The following is a 15905-nucleotide window of genomic DNA, read 5'->3' on the forward strand; positions in this document are numbered from 1 at the left end:
TATTAACATTACCTAGTATTTTTGCTAATATTGTTTTTACCTAAATGATTTTTTCCCTTCTATTTTCTCTAGATTTTTTTCTAATTTATTTAAATAAATCCTTAGCTTACTAATTTTTCAGTTTTTTTTCTGCTAATATTTTTTCTGGGGGCAATGAACTTTCCTCCAAGTACTACTATGGCTGCTTTGCAAACATTTTGATATGTGGAAATTTCTTATTATGCAGTTCTAAATTTGCTCTAATTGAACTGCCTTATGTTTTTTTTATTTTTTTTATTTGTTTTATCTTTTTTTTTTGCTTTATTTTTTTCTCTACTTAAGAGTTACTTAGAAGTGCGGAAATTTCTTATTATGCAATTCTAAATTTGTTCTAATTGAACTGCCTTATGATTTTTTTTCTCTGCTTAAGAGTTACTTATAAGTGCTTACAGGAGTTCCCGTTGTAACTCAGCAGAAATGAATGCCACTAAGAACCATGAGGTTGTGGATACCATCCCTGGCCTTGCTCAGTGGGTTAAGATCTGGCATTTCCATGAGCTGTAGTGTAGGTCACAGACATGGCTCGGATCTGGTGTTGCTATGGTTCTGGCGTAGGCCAGCAGCTACAGCTCCCATTCAACCCCTAGCCTAGGAACCTCCATATGCCACCTGTGCAGCCCTAAAAAGAAAAAAAAAAAAAAGTGCTTCCATATCTTATAATCAGTTTCAATGTTTACTTACATATGAATTTCTAATTTACTTGCACTATGGTCAGATATGTATGATTCCAATTCTTGACATATCTTATTGTTTATCGTGTGGCCTCTTATTGGTCACTTTTTATGCATGCCCCCAAAAGAATGTCATTTAATTTATGGACATAGTTTTATATATACTCATTAAATTCAGATCTCAATTTATATTTCTCAAATATGTATATCCTTGCCATGTAAAAAAATCTACTTGATCTAGCAATTATTGAAATAGTTGGGAAAATCAATTCTTTCTTTTTCTTTTTTTTCCTTAAAATTTTAATGATTTTTGTTTTCTATATTATTGGACCATATTTTCAGGTTCATATACATTGTATTTTTATCATTTTTGGGGGATGTATTAAATTGATTTATGTTTGTTTGCTTTCCCAATCTTATTTTGTACTTTCTACTCCTTTTGCTTTTTTATGCTACTATCAACATTTTCTCCTTTTATCAAAGTCATATCACTACCTGATATTTTATTGTTTATATTTGCTTGTTCATTTACTATATGCACTCTCATTTACACCTCTATATGCTTACACATATACTAAAATACAGCATTATTGAAATGTAAGAAAACTTAGAGACACATTCATGTTGCATTTTATATGTGGGAACTGCCTCTTTAGGAATATCTACTTATATCTGAAAGGTAACAGGTTTATAAATAAAGACTGTGAAAGAAAAGAAGAAAGAAAGGAAGAAAGAAAAAAATGAAGGAAGAGGGGAAGAGAGAGAGAGAGAGGTAGAAAAAGAGAAAAGCAATTAAGTAAAGCTAGGTTCTACTGTGAAGTTATATTTAATAAAACATTTCCAAAGACCCTTAGGGTAAAAGATATAGGAAGAATGCCACAAATACTATCATACTCAGGGTAGATGGTGCTAATTTGTTATAGTATTCTTCCTCATGGAAGCTGGACTTGACCTCACAATTCTTCCTTTACATAACATTCTAGGTAGCCATGATTAAATCCAGGTAATTAAGCACTTGAGATAAAACCTATTTACCATATCTCAGCTAAATATATGTCCTTTCCTATTTCCCAGGTTGGTCAATTTCTATTCCCATTATATCCAAGAAGTTAAGACTTGCACTGCTATAGGAAAAGGGCCATCAATAGACATTAAAAAAAAGACAATATGAATTACTTATTATGTACTTTGTTATAAGTGCAATGATTAGCTCTCTTAACATGGTATCTCTGTCCTTCCCTTGAGCAGGCACACATAAATGCAATAAAATGTTAACTAAAAAGCATTATAAGTATTGCTGTCCCTATTTTACAAATGACAAAATTGAAATTTGGATTATTAAAATTAATTGCATAATATGGCATAAATTACTTTATCATAACAATAAAGGCAATAAAAATATGAATACAACTAGAGAGAAATATATAAGCATTCCATGAACTGCAATTGTTTTCCTTGGATTCTACAACTACTCTTCACCATCCTCAGCTATTATACCTGCACCCACTTACAATTCTATGAGGTCTTATTTTTATACTCCAGATATTATTTCTTCACAGTGTTAGTAATGAATTTATCATACTCCCCAAATCCAACCTAATTTTCTGGACTGGTCCTCAAAATCCTCATCCACAGGAAAATTCCATTCCCCACTTCACAGTCTCCAGGATCTGTCTTTCATTATCAGCCTCCCTATATTCTATTCTTATTTCAAAAACTGTTACTTCTTATTTCAAAAACTGTTACTTCTTTTATTGCCTAGTTTCTTAAAGCTGATAAAATGGTCTTTACATTTATTTCTGCCATAGACAAACAAACATGTCAGAATTTTCAAGATAAAACATACACTTCCAAAATGAATTGGCATATAACTGGAGGCCCGCGGTAGTGAAAACTATTCCTCTGTCATTTGTAATTCATGTCATATTTTGTGACTTAAGGATGTGGATTTCTGTTATCACTCAAAAAGTAAAGCTTTTGGAGTTCCCATCGTGGCTCAGTGGTTAATGAATCTGATTAGGAACCATGAGGTTGCGAGTTCAATCCCTGGCTTTGCTCAGCATGTTAAGGATCTGGCGTTGCCGTGAGCTGTGGTGTAGGTTGCAGACACGGTTCTGATCTGGCGTTGCTGTGGCTCTGGCATAGGCCTGTGGCTACAGCTCCTATTAGACCCTTAGCCTGGTAACCTCCATATGCCGTGGGAGCGGCCCTAGGAAAGGCAAAAAGACAAAAAAAAAAAAAAAAAAAAAAAAAAAAAAAAAAAAAAAAAGGTAAAGCTTTTAAGTCCTAACTCACTCTAAATAATGGCCTTAGTAGGTCTTTACTTAAAAAGCCATAGGTGCAGACGCGGCTTGGATCCCGCGTTGCTGTGGCTCTGGCGTAGGCCAGTGGCTGCAGCTCCTATTCGACCCCTAGCCTGGGAACCTCCATAGGCCGCGGGAGCGGCCCAAAGAAATAGCAAAAAGACAAAAAAAAAAAAAAAAAAAAAAAAAAAGCCATAGGTCCAGAACCTACCTCTATTAGAGCTCAAACCAGAGCAGAGTTGCTATAGCTTGTGTTCATAACTATCTCTTCACCTCCCTCTTAAAGACAGATGCTGAATCTTATTTTTGTTTGCAAATACACAGCAGTTGTGCAAACACAGTATTTGAACAATGAATGAACGCAGTTGTCAAATACCACAAAAAACACAAGCTTGTTAACATGGATTCTGGAAGGAATACCACTTTATGTTTATATAAAACAATAGTGGATATGCTCCATTTTTGTTGACAATAGTAAACTGGAGCAAAGGAGTAGACATTTGAAGGTGAGAGATATTTTGCTAATTTGAAAGCAATGTCCCCAAAGAGTTTTAATCAGGCTAGTCTCCATTTACCTTAGTGTAATTTTAGTGAGATATAATATTGACAAATTTACAGTCTAATAATATTTTAAACAATGTTTTCATTACATTGTCCATATTAAGACAATTTTAAATTATGTTAATAAGTATGTCAAATATTTATAACTATTATATTTAATAAATATGACCTACAGTAGTGATATTTATAGTATTTTAACAAAATATTCTGATTCACCTGAAGGAGAGATAAAATATACTGTTTTTGCTACTGAAGGAGACCTCTTGGCAGATGGTGTTTTAGCTGACAGGGATGTGAATTTATGACACCAAATACGTACTGAGAAAGACATATACATGATTGTTTATATAGAAAATAAGTTAGCCACCTGCTACAAGAACCTTAAAGTATCATAAATTACTTTATAACATATCATTTAAGGTAAGATATATCTTTCCCTTAAACAAAAATGTAAGGTTACAACAGAGCAATCCCTGTTACCTTTTAGCTTTACCCTGAGATATTCTGTGGGAATTGTTTAAATCCTGTTTCAGCAATGTTTTCCAAAATAAAAGAGAAAAATGCCTGGTTTAAATTTATTTTCAAAAAGCACCCTGGGAGATCTGGCCCTATGTAAACTATGGGTCTTCCAGTTGAGACAGTTTGTTGAGATTTGTTGTGATCATATGAGAGGTCTGCAATGCACGCACAGCTTGAAAGGAGTTTAGATCTTATTTGCTGAACTCACGCTTAGCAGGTATATGTCCATCTACACAGTCCACTAGTCTGGAAATAAAAGGTAGTTGAATATTACATTCTCTGGTCACTTCTCAAAAACGAAAGTAATATAGAACTCATTATCCACAGACTAACATTATTCAGAATAAGTGTTCATTGATGAGTGTATACCCATATATGAGAATAAACTTTGAAGATATTTTAATACTAAACTTTAACAATAAGATATTTAGAGTTCTTATTAGCCCAGAAAAATATGTATTTATAAAGCAAACATTAAGTTTGAATTGAACAGGAGTTCCTGTCATGGCTCAGCAGGTTAAGAATCCACCTAGCATCCATTTGAATATGGGTTCAAGCCCTGGGCTCGCTCAGTGGGTTAAGGATCTGGTGTTGCCAGGAGCTGTGGTGTATGTCACAGACATGGCTTGGATCCAGCGTTACTGTGGCTATGGCATAGGCCAGCAGCTCTGGCTCTGATTCGACCCCTAGCCTGGGAACTTCTGTATGCCACAGGTACAGCCATAAAAAGAAATAAGTATTAATTGAACAAATATTTTTTAGTTATTGTCATGCCTGATGCAAAGTATGATTAAAACTTTATAATGCCATAAATATTATGCTTATTATAATGTCAACATCTGATGTCTTTTTTCATTTATAATTATTTTTATTTTTTCCATTATATCTGGTTTACAGTGTTATGTCACTTTTCTACTGTACAGCAAGTTAACCCAGGTCTTAATTAATAAGATGAATATAAAAGCATAGCGAAGCTTTAATTTTTCCATTGGATCTTCTTCAGGGCACATTTTTTAGCTTTCTCATGTCAAATTTTTTACATTAAGCATTTATGATACTTTAATTTCCTGTGGGAAAAATTATGAAAAATAAATGTTTTATAAAAATAAAAAAATTCCATTGCTATGATATAAGCTTTATTGCTTGTGCTCACTTCTACCATCCAGCAGATATCTTCTAATATATTTATTTGGAAAATATAAGGTAAGGGAGTCTTTTACCTGGCATCTGTTCCATAGGCAAACTATTATTAAAGCAAATAAAATTAATTATGCATAAAAAGTAATAATAGTAACTTGTCTAAGTCATACTTTTCTTCTTCAAAAACTAAAATCATCTTTTCATCTACCTCTTAGACCTTAATACAAGGGTTCTTCAGATGTTTTCAGAATTTCCAGGTGTAATTTTATGGCATACAGGGAAATAAACAAGGACAGTTTTATTCATAGAAAGCTCTTCACCAAAGATTTAAAATAGAATGTAAACATAATAATGAGACAAATGAACCTCTCAAAATGAGGGTAGCAGCATAAAAGCAGAGGTAGTATTTTAAATTTGTCAACTCTATTTCCCTTTCTTCAAAAGTAGGATGTTTGCAGTAGAGATTTACTGATATGTCACCGAAAATTTGGGGAAAACTTTAAAGAAGAAAAAAAGCAATTTTTTTTTGAAAGATGAATGTTAACACAGACTTGTCAAAGAGATTAATTCTTCTTCTAAAAATTTCAATTCTTCCTTTTCCCTCCAGGGATTTATCTCAATTTCTATATAATCTAGGTTGCCGTTCTGCCTAAAAATTACGTTGTGTTTTCCTGCTTAGTTAAGGAAATGCTCAATGTGACATTTTATTACTAAAACCAACCTCTGTAACACTAAAGCCCCATTCTTAGTGACCAAATTTAGTATTCACTTGTTGGTTCTTTCTTTAAAATAGGGCTGTAGGAATGTTTTATCTGGGAAAAAATATAATTCTTTGGGCTGGGAAGAAATTTTTATATTTTATTCTGAATGTAACATATGAGCTACAAATTTCCTGCATTTATGTGTGGATATGCAGGTGTGACATGTTCTTGGGAGATATTTTATTTCTTTCTTTAATCCTGGAGTGAAACTCACAGATCTGGTTGACTAGCTTATACAGTCCAGTACAACTCCTCTTCATATCCTTCATCTCCCTTTCACTTAGTCTGCCCATCATCCCTCAATGCTCCGTTCAGATGTCAATTCTTCAGGAAGTTTCCTAGATGCTTCTCTTTATGCATCACACATAGCAATCACAAGTATTAATTTATGTAATTATTTTCTTAGTAGACTGCAAATGTCATGAGGGCTAGAATATTTTCTCATTGTTCACTACTGTATTTGTAGTGTTAGTTGGCTAATGAGTTTTTACGTATTTGTTGGAGAGAAGGAAGAAAGAAAGGAAGTGGACCTTCTTTATTCCTCTGGTATTGTATTAACATCATTCAAATATTTGGTTCCACCATTTCCTGTTTAGTTGAATTGTGATAAATCTAATGAAGTATTTTTCATGGAGCACAAATTTCTCATCATTTCCTATAAGGGTTGAAGCACTTTGAACTCTACAAACTTTTAGGAATGGAAGAAAGATTTTTTTCTGTTGAAATTAATGAGATTTTTATAACAACACAATTGCTATAATAGCCAACCACCAAGATATTGTTGACATAAATCCCAGTGATTCCATGAGTCACATTCGGAGATATACCTACCTCCTTATTTCCCATTAACATAAAACAATATTTTATAAACTTTGAGAATGAACTAAAGTTTATAACTATACTAGTATTAATTCAGTTTTGTTTGACTGTTTTCCCTTGCTTCTGCATTTTCTCACTTGTGTAATTAAATTTATTTTCAGACTAAAGTTTTTCTACATATAAAAGGCAGGTGGATATGGGGTTGGGGAAAAGACCATGGGGTCCCGCTCTGTTTCGAAAGGAGTGTGTATTATTTGGGGGAAGATATTTTTAAATAAAGAAATATTAATGTCCTTTTCCAATATAATCCACTTAAACTACTTGTGCATAGATTATAGATCATAATTTATAATACACTCGAAAACCCTATGTTTGACTTATACATATTAGATACTAATTTTAATAAGAATGCCAGTGAAGAATTTTGTCCTATTACTAATGAATATGAATTAGCAAAACATCAGATATAGTTAAGGGCTACTTTGTACTTTGAGCCCGCGGAGGCAGAAGGGGTGCTGGCCTGTGCTTTCTGTTTATTTAGAGGTAGAAATAAAGAAATATGAAGAGTTTCATAAAACAATATTTTAAAACAATTCATTTTTTATCAACATTGTTTTACAGCAAAACTTCGAGAGTCCTGCTTTGATCCAGGCAATATAATGAATGGCACCAGACTTGGAATGGATTATAAATTAGGGTCAACAGTCACCTACTACTGTGATGCTGGTTATGTTCTCCAAGGTTATTCGACCCTCACCTGTATCATGGGAGATGATGGAAGACCTGGATGGAATAGAGCCTTACCAAGTTGTCATGGTAAGAATATATTTTTTGGCTGAGTTTTTTTTTTTTTTTTCTTTAATATAATGATTTTTATTTTTTCCATTATAGCTGGTTTACAGCATTCTGTCAATTTTCTACTGTACAGCATGGTGACCCAGTTACACATACATGTATACAGTATTTTTTCTCACATTGTCATGCTCCATCCTACGTGACTAGACATAGTTCCCAGTGCTACACAGCAGGATCTCATTGCTAGTCCATTCCAAAGGCAATAGTCTGCATCTATTAACCCCAAATTCCCAATCTCTCCCACTCCCTTCCCCTCCCCTTGGCAACCACAAGTCTATTCTCCAGGTCCATGATTTTCTTTTCTGTGGAAAGGTTCATTTGTGCAGTATATTAGCTTCCAGATGTAAGTGATATTTGTCTTTTTCTTTCTGACACTTCACTCAGGATGAGAGTCTCTAGTTCCATCCATGTTGCCGCAAATCACACCAGTCAGAATGGCCTTCATTAATAAGTCCACAAATAACAAATGCTGGAGGGGGTGTCGAGAAAAGGGAACCCTCCTGCGCTGTTGGTTGGCTGAGTTTTTATAATTAGAAAGGAATCAAGAAATATTTAAAGCCACTTCCATATTTTAAAAAAATCAACCAATTAACACATAATCTATAAGCATTATACAGGCAATGGAGAGATTTTATCAATGATTTTTTAATTGGATTCTGTAAAGAAATGGTTTTGGCAAAATGCTTATATTCCCATCTGTCTCTAAAGCAGTGTGACTGTTATCATAGGCCAGCTCTCTGAGAGCAGGGATATTGCCCATTCTCTTCATTTTGTGTGCCCCCAGGATTTACCACGTTGGAGCTATGTAGGCAGCTCCAGGAGCATGAGGAAGATGCAAGAGCATAGCAAGACGGAGAAATACCTAAAATTAGTTTCAGTAACATAATATCAAGATAAAAGTTGCCATATCTGCTCCAGCTAGTTAGTACAAGACCAGTGCATCAGATTCACTATGCCAAAGGATCTGACAATGGTTATAGCCAGGAGATCACTCATCTTTGAAAAAGTCTTAGGAAAAATATATACAAGGAGAAGAGACTTATTTGTTTACTTATTTATTTATTTTTTTAGATTAAGGCAGTTGGTGAAGAGGAACCTGAAAATAAAACATTATTTTCACTTGGGGTATTGGGTTTAAGTAGTTAGCCACAGTAAATGAACAGCTCTTGCAGAATGGTTTTGAGGAGATGATCTAGTGGATAAAAGAGGGGAAACTGTAGGAGTCCCCAGTTAACAATGAAGCAGATTTTAATGATGACAGTTCAGAAATTCATAGATATATATTTCTGGATAAATAACTGGAGGATTTTCTAAAACAAGGGCCAATTCATCATATCTTAGAGCTAGTGACTTGTGGCTTTTCTAAAAACCCAAGTCTGAGTGTTAAACAGAGGTCGAACACAGAGTGGTTTAAAAATTATTTTAATGAAAAACAAGATGTTCTCAAAGAAAGTTACATACAGCTCAATTGGAGAGCATGGGAATTTTTTTTTTTTTTTTTTGTCTTTTTGCCTTTTCTAGGGCCGCTCTCGCGGCATATGGATTTCCCAGGCTAGGGGTCTAATCGGAGCTGCAGCTGCCAGCCTACTCCAGAGCCACAGCAACGCGGGATCCGAGCTGCGTCTGTGATCTACACCACAGATCACGGCAATGCCCGAGCCTTAACATGCTGAGCAAGGCCAGGGATGGAATCCGCAACCTCATGGTTCCTAGTCGGATTCGTTAACCACTGCGCCACGACGGGAACTCCGGAATTTTAATTTCACTTTTCTTTTTTTTTTTTTTTTGTCTTTTTAGGGCCACACTAGTGGCACATAGAGGTTCCCAGTCTAGGGGCCTAATCGGAGGTACAGCTGCCGGCCTATGCCACAGCCACAGCAATGCCAGATCCAACTCGTCGTCTGCGACCTACACCACAGCTACACCACAACTCACAGCAATGCTGGATCCTTAACCCATTGAGCGAGGCCAGGAATTGAACCCACAAGCACATGGTTTCTAGTCGGATTCATTTCTGTTGTGCCACGATGGGAACTCCTAATTTCACATTCTTGGATATGGGTACTGTAATTAAGTAAACTGATTTTACTAGTAAAAACATAATAATGTTTGTTCAAAATATACTTATATACAACTATTTATGAGAACAGAGACAGTGAAAAATATAGTTCATTAAAGAGAAATATTGATATCACTATGGAAAGTTACCGCAGTCTCTCTAGTCAGTTCAATGACCCTAATGTATCGTATAAAGTTGACATGAGAATGATATCATCCAGGGCAGATTTTCCAAACTGTTGGCCAACACCAGTGAGTCATAAAATCAATTCACTGGGTTGTGACCAGTACTTTTATACTTGACATAAAATTGAATAAAATAAAATGAAGATTAATAAAGAGAAAAATATTATAAAATTCAAAGAACATAGTCATGGATAAATATTACATTGTGGAACTACTTTCAGTTATATATACAGAAACAGATAAGGTATAAGGTATTTTAGATAAAGGGGATAAAAAGAAAAATAATTATTTTAGATTTAATCTTTCCAAAGAAAAAAAAAATAATTGATGAGTTGGAAGTTTATAGTAAATATAAAAGAAAGAATGATTGTATTATCTTAGCATTTAGAGCCACACAGAAGGGAAATCTGTTTATAGGCAGAAAAGCATAGTAAACTTAGAAAAACACTTTTCAAAATTTGATATCAGTCATCATTAAGAAATCTTAGAAAATTTCTAGGAACCAGATAAGAAATAACCAAAAATTTGATGCAGAAAACTTACAGCATACCAAAAACTACAGATTAAAATTACGACTGTTAATCACTAGAGTAAATGATTAAACAGGTGGATTTAAGTGAATCATCACCAGACTTTTAGCCATAAGCCAAGTTAAGAAAATAAATTAAAAGTTATTCAATGTATGCCTTAAGCTATTAGAAAAAAAAAATTAAGATACTTTCATGTTAAAAGTATGAACACAATTGATACAGAAAATCCATTTCATTTTTTAATTTTTTTTTTTTTTTTTTTTTTTTTTTTTTTTTTGTCTTTTTAGGGCCACACCAATGGCATATGAAAGTTCCCAGTCTGGGGTCAAATTGGAGCTGCAGTTTTGCCGGCCTACACCACAGTCACAGCAACTCAGGATCTGAGCTGCGTCTGCGACCTATACCACAGTTCATGGCAACACAGATCCTTAACTTGCTGAACAAAGCCAGGGGATGGAGCCTGCATCCTCATGGATGCTAATCAGATTCGTTTCCACTGAGCCAAGACAGGAACTCCAGAAACTCCATTTTAGAACTAGATATATTGAACTCTAAATAGTGATTTTAAAACAAGTAAATAAAACCTGGTTTAACAATATGAACTTCAAACTAAACATAATTCTCAAGGTTGTTGAGAAAATTATATCAAATGACACTTATTGTGTTTGGTTATGTGACTGTTACTGTCACATACTAAGGAGAGCTTAATACATTTTAGTTTCTGGATCAGTTCATACATATCTGTTTGTTTTCCCTCATAGTCATTATACCAAAGTGAAAGTATACAGGCCTGGCTGACTTTTAGATTTAATAAATTAATACTTTAAAAAGTCCAAATTAATGTGTAAAACGTGCAATTGAGTTAGAAAGGGTTGTTGTTCATAAGCATACATTCTTTTTAAGATGAATTTTTTTTTAAATCAAAGTAAAATGGTCATAACTAAGAAAAGAATACAGAGACACTTACCATTTAAAGCAATGTAAACGAATCCTCATCTGCCCTATTCCTTTCTAGTCTTCTATTCCTAAGCTTAGTTCTCTAATAATTTCTATTTCCAATTGCTTTGATGGTCCTCTCTGTGACTCTGCATAACATATAGAGCTCTGCTTCTTGATTTACCAATATGAAACAATGTCTATTGATTCCCTGATATAAAAGATAGAGTTATGTCACATCCACAGCCACTCTTCAGTGTTTCAGAGTTACATTAATTTTGGTTATTCTAATAATTGCCTTTGTCACGTGTTAATTTGCTTATGCCTCTATTTGTAATTTCATCAGTGTTAGAAACTTAAATTGCAGTCTTTGCTGCTTTTTATGCTATGTCTTACCCTATAAGACATACCAGGAATACCCTATACATACCCTAGAGTAGGAATTCTGACTCAAGTCTCTGAGAATGTGGGCAGGAAATTTTGGTGACGGGTAGGCTTTGCTGCAGGGTATATAAGTCAGGAGTTGGCTATTAGACTGTGAGCCCTAAGTGCCAAAATAAGAATTGATTGATTGATTGATTTCATTTCTTCTAACGTTATTTTAGCTTCATAAACTCATGAGCTGGGGGGCTACATACTATTCAGTTAGCACGTAAAACATTAATTTATACAAACAGGCTCTCGGTAAATATTTCTGTACCTGAACTGAACCCTAAGATTTTACAAAGTTTGTCTTTTTTAGAAGATATATTTTTATCATGATTCAGGATTAAGTGTATATCTTACATCTGAAGAAAATGTTTTTAAGGGCTTATGTTGGACACTGGGATATTATATTTGTCAGAGGTAGATCCAAAATGATAGCATCCTGTGGTAAGTCCTGCTCAGTGATGAGAAACCCTGAAGTTTATCTCATGAGAAAGTCACATATATTAAATGATGGCAGAACAGGATATCAGTACCTGCAATTCACTTTGTGATCAAAAGAAAAAAATTGCATTTGGAAAATAATTTCTTCCCTTCTTATTTTTCATACTTTGAAAACTATCTGTTGAAACTCTTAAGATATTTTATCTATACACATAATAGATTAAAATAAAAATCATATATCATTCTTATCCATGATCTGACAATATTAGGTAAAAGTAATAAAACACAAATGGTGACAGAATCCATATTTTCCCTTAATATTTATTACCTGATTTAGTTTGTCTAATGGAATGCCATTTGTTTATATAAAGACTCCCCCAACCTGATCTAGGGCACCCGTCACCTCTTACCTCTTAGCCTCTCTCCTACCTAGTTTCGCTCATTCTCTTGTTTCCCCTTGCTTCTTCTGAACACAGCAAAGAAATCTTTAAAGCATATGTCAGATTATATCACATCTTTACTCAAAATCCATCAATGGCTTCCTAAATCTGAATAAATGCCAAAGATTTTATAAATTGAAGCTCTATTCAGTCTGCCTATTTAAATATTTTCCCTTTTTACCCTTGGTCTTTGAGCTACAGTTGGTGTTTCTTCAAAGCACTGATCACATGTTTGCCTCGGGGCTTTTTATTTTTTTGCACTTGCATTCCTTTCTCCCTGAATCTTTTCCCCCAGCTATCTGGCTGACTTTCTCACTTCTTTCAGGTTTTTGATCACGTTGTGTGTGTGTGTGTGTGTGTGTGTGTGTGTGTGTGTGTGTGTGTGTGTGTGTATGTTTTTGTTTGTTTTGTTTTGTTTTTTTAGTAGAAAAAACATTTCTATATACTTTATCCCTGCTCCCCAAATCTCTCAGAATGAAATCAATACATCTAAAATTGAAATAATATATGATGATTAAAGATATTTCTGATGTCTAAATCATTAAATTTGGGAATACTGGCCTCAATACCAATGCAATATAATTTTGTTGATTAATTGATTGACTGAGGTATAATTGACATATAATATTAACTTCTTTTCAGGTGTACAACAAAGTGATTTGTTATTAGAACATATTACAAAATGATCATCACAATAAGTCTAGTTAATATCCGTCTAGTTTTTATCTTAAAAAATACTTACTTTTTTTTCTTGTGATGAAGACTCTAAAGATCTATTTTCTCAGTAACCTTTAAATCTGCAATACAGTATTGTTAACTAGTCATCGTGCTGTACATTGCCATGACTTATTTATTCTATAATAGGACCAATGCAGTATTCTTGATCTTTTTTATTGCTATAGCAAACTGTGAACATCCAACTGATATGTATCATAATAAGACCCTAAGAATAAGCATATTTGAGCTGTTAGAGAATCACTAGCTTGCCAGTTATTCTAAAGAAGGGAAAGTATCATTTACTCTTTTTTCTTAGGTGTTCCAGTGTATCAGTTATATTCCTGGTCCTGTACTATTAGGGATAAAAACATGATATTAATACAGTTCTCACCCTTGGAGTGTTTACAGTCTGATGAGATATGGATAGATAAGGTGGATTACTAGAAATAAAAACAAAGTGCCATAAGCACAGCATGAATGTGCATCTAACCTGGTTACAAAGAGAGATCAGAGGGGTCTTCCTTATGAAAGTGATACATGAACTGAATCTTAAAAATAAAAATAAGAAGGAACCAGGTGAGGCACAAGCCATGAGAGGATGGTATGTTTCACAGTTAGGTTTCAGCATATATAAACATGTAGATGCAGGATTAAACAAGGAATGTTGGTAGAATTTCAAGCAGCTCAATAGGCCAGCTGGATTTAGGAAGGAAGACTGGTGGGAGATAATAGCTTAGCTGTTTGAACGGAGTTTTATGCACATATTATTTTATACTTCATCACAACTCTATGAATTAGGGACTACTAAAATTCCCATTTTACAGATGAAGAAATCAAGGAAAAAAGATACAGTTAGTTGCTCAAAGTCACATTTTCCTAGCAGTATTGTTTAGGAGTCCATGTTCTTAATTACTGCCCTAAAGGTAGGCTGAGTAATTCTACAAATGACCTTGTATTGATCATTTTATATCTCTAGAGCCTAAGAGTGCCTGGCTTTTAAATAGCAATTTAATCTGGTTAAATGTTTCATGAATGAATACATGCATGGAAACAAAAATAAGTGTGAAATTTTGGATTCTCCACTTATTTCTGTAATCTTCCTCTAGGCTAAGTCAGAGAATTAAGAAAAGATAAGTTCCTACCAATAACTGATAAAAGTGTTCACCTGAAATGTGCTATTTTGCATTTTTTTTGAAATACAACTTTGCACAGAATATACATTCCTTAATGGATATAGTCAGTGTTAATTTAGTTCTTTCAAAAATCTGCAACATTATTTTTAATACCTTTGCTTCACTCGTGTTAACAAAAGTCCTGGATTCTAGAAGAAAAGTTAACTGAATCATTGACCTGTAAGACTGATCAAAGTGCATAAATAAACCATGTTAAACTTAGACATCCAGTAGTCATATGGCATCACTATTTGTTCAACTTCCAACTACACATTAAATGATAAAAGCTTTTAAAAGAAGAACGCTCTTATCCTATCAAATGGTGAGAAAGTTTTGAAACAAACAAAATATAAAAAGTTCATTTTGTACTTATAACTTTCTAACTTGAGTTTTCACTCATTTGTAACCTCATATGGCTTGCTTTTAATTAAATCATATTCTTTTTGTGTTAAGAATTAAATAACTGAACTTTTGTTCCAGATCTTCTGTTTAAATGGCATGGCTTGCCTTGGGCTAATTCCTTATTCCAAATGTCTTTGAGGTTTACAAAACTGTTTTGAGATATGAACAAGTCTAGAGCCCATTCCATTATAAATTCATGTAGAGATTATCTAGTCTAATATGCTAAGCCATTTAGCGTTTGATGTCATTTAAATATGTGATATAATTAAAGCATGTAGATGAAAGATTCATAAAACAAAGGCCTAGTGGTAAATTATTTTCAAGTATCATCAAATAGCTACCTTTAATCAGCTACACATAGCAACCTTGTTCATCGACGTAATACACAGACTGTCAGAACTATGTTCTACAAAGTAGTGTAATGTATTCTGTATTGAAAAAAATTAAGGTAGTATTGGAATAAAACCAAAGTATGTTTTGTTTTCATATGATGGAAGGAAACGTATTTAGAAGGGAAGCTGATGTTACTGAGCACCTGCTAGTTTACAGGACTCTTACATACATTATCACTTCAGTTGGGCTCCTGTATGCTCCTTTAGAGAATCTTTAACATTGTTATAAATAAATTCCTGTTGCTATGGACTGTGGAGCATACCCCATAGAGTCACCCATGTGAGAAGGAATTCAATTACAAATCAATGCCTATAATTCAGAGCACATTTTCTTCTGACCAGACTTGGAGCTCATATTTAAACTATTTTTTTTTCCTGCTTTTGAAAAGTACCGCAGTCACTACACCATGTTGCCAGATTGGTAGTTTCATGGCCTCTTATCACAATAAGATGCCCCCATTCTCCTCTATCATCTGGTCTAAAGTCAGAACTCAAACATGCCTTCTTAATGTATTTCTGTTTTTTGAAAAAACA

At 33.9% G+C, this 15905-nt stretch overlaps 1 protein-coding gene and 1 pseudogene across 5 annotated transcripts in view; both read left to right on the forward strand.

The window, feature by feature from the left end:
• The window catches only part of CSMD3 (CUB and Sushi multiple domains 3), a 1221352-nt gene that overhangs the window by 952702 nt on the left and 252745 nt on the right, over positions 1-15905 (forward strand). For all 5 annotated transcript variants that reach the window (XM_021090582.2, XM_021090584.2, XM_021090585.2 and 2 more), the window contains one exon: positions 7435-7629. In XM_021090582.2, the coding sequence (XP_020946241.2) occupies positions 7435-7629 (195 nt within the window). The remainder of the gene's footprint in view (positions 1-7434; positions 7630-15905) is intronic.
• On the forward strand, positions 8335-14529 carry LOC146403729 (small ribosomal subunit protein mS31 pseudogene; annotated as a pseudogene).

The sequence above is a fragment of the Sus scrofa genome, chromosome 4, assembly GCF_054392235.1.
Source record: "Sus scrofa isolate SSC_HxYL_T2T_F1_AM1 chromosome 4, Sscrofa_HxYL_maternal_Yorkshire_Landrace_v2.0, whole genome shotgun sequence".
Classification (NCBI taxonomy): domain Eukaryota; kingdom Metazoa; phylum Chordata; class Mammalia; order Artiodactyla; family Suidae; genus Sus; species Sus scrofa.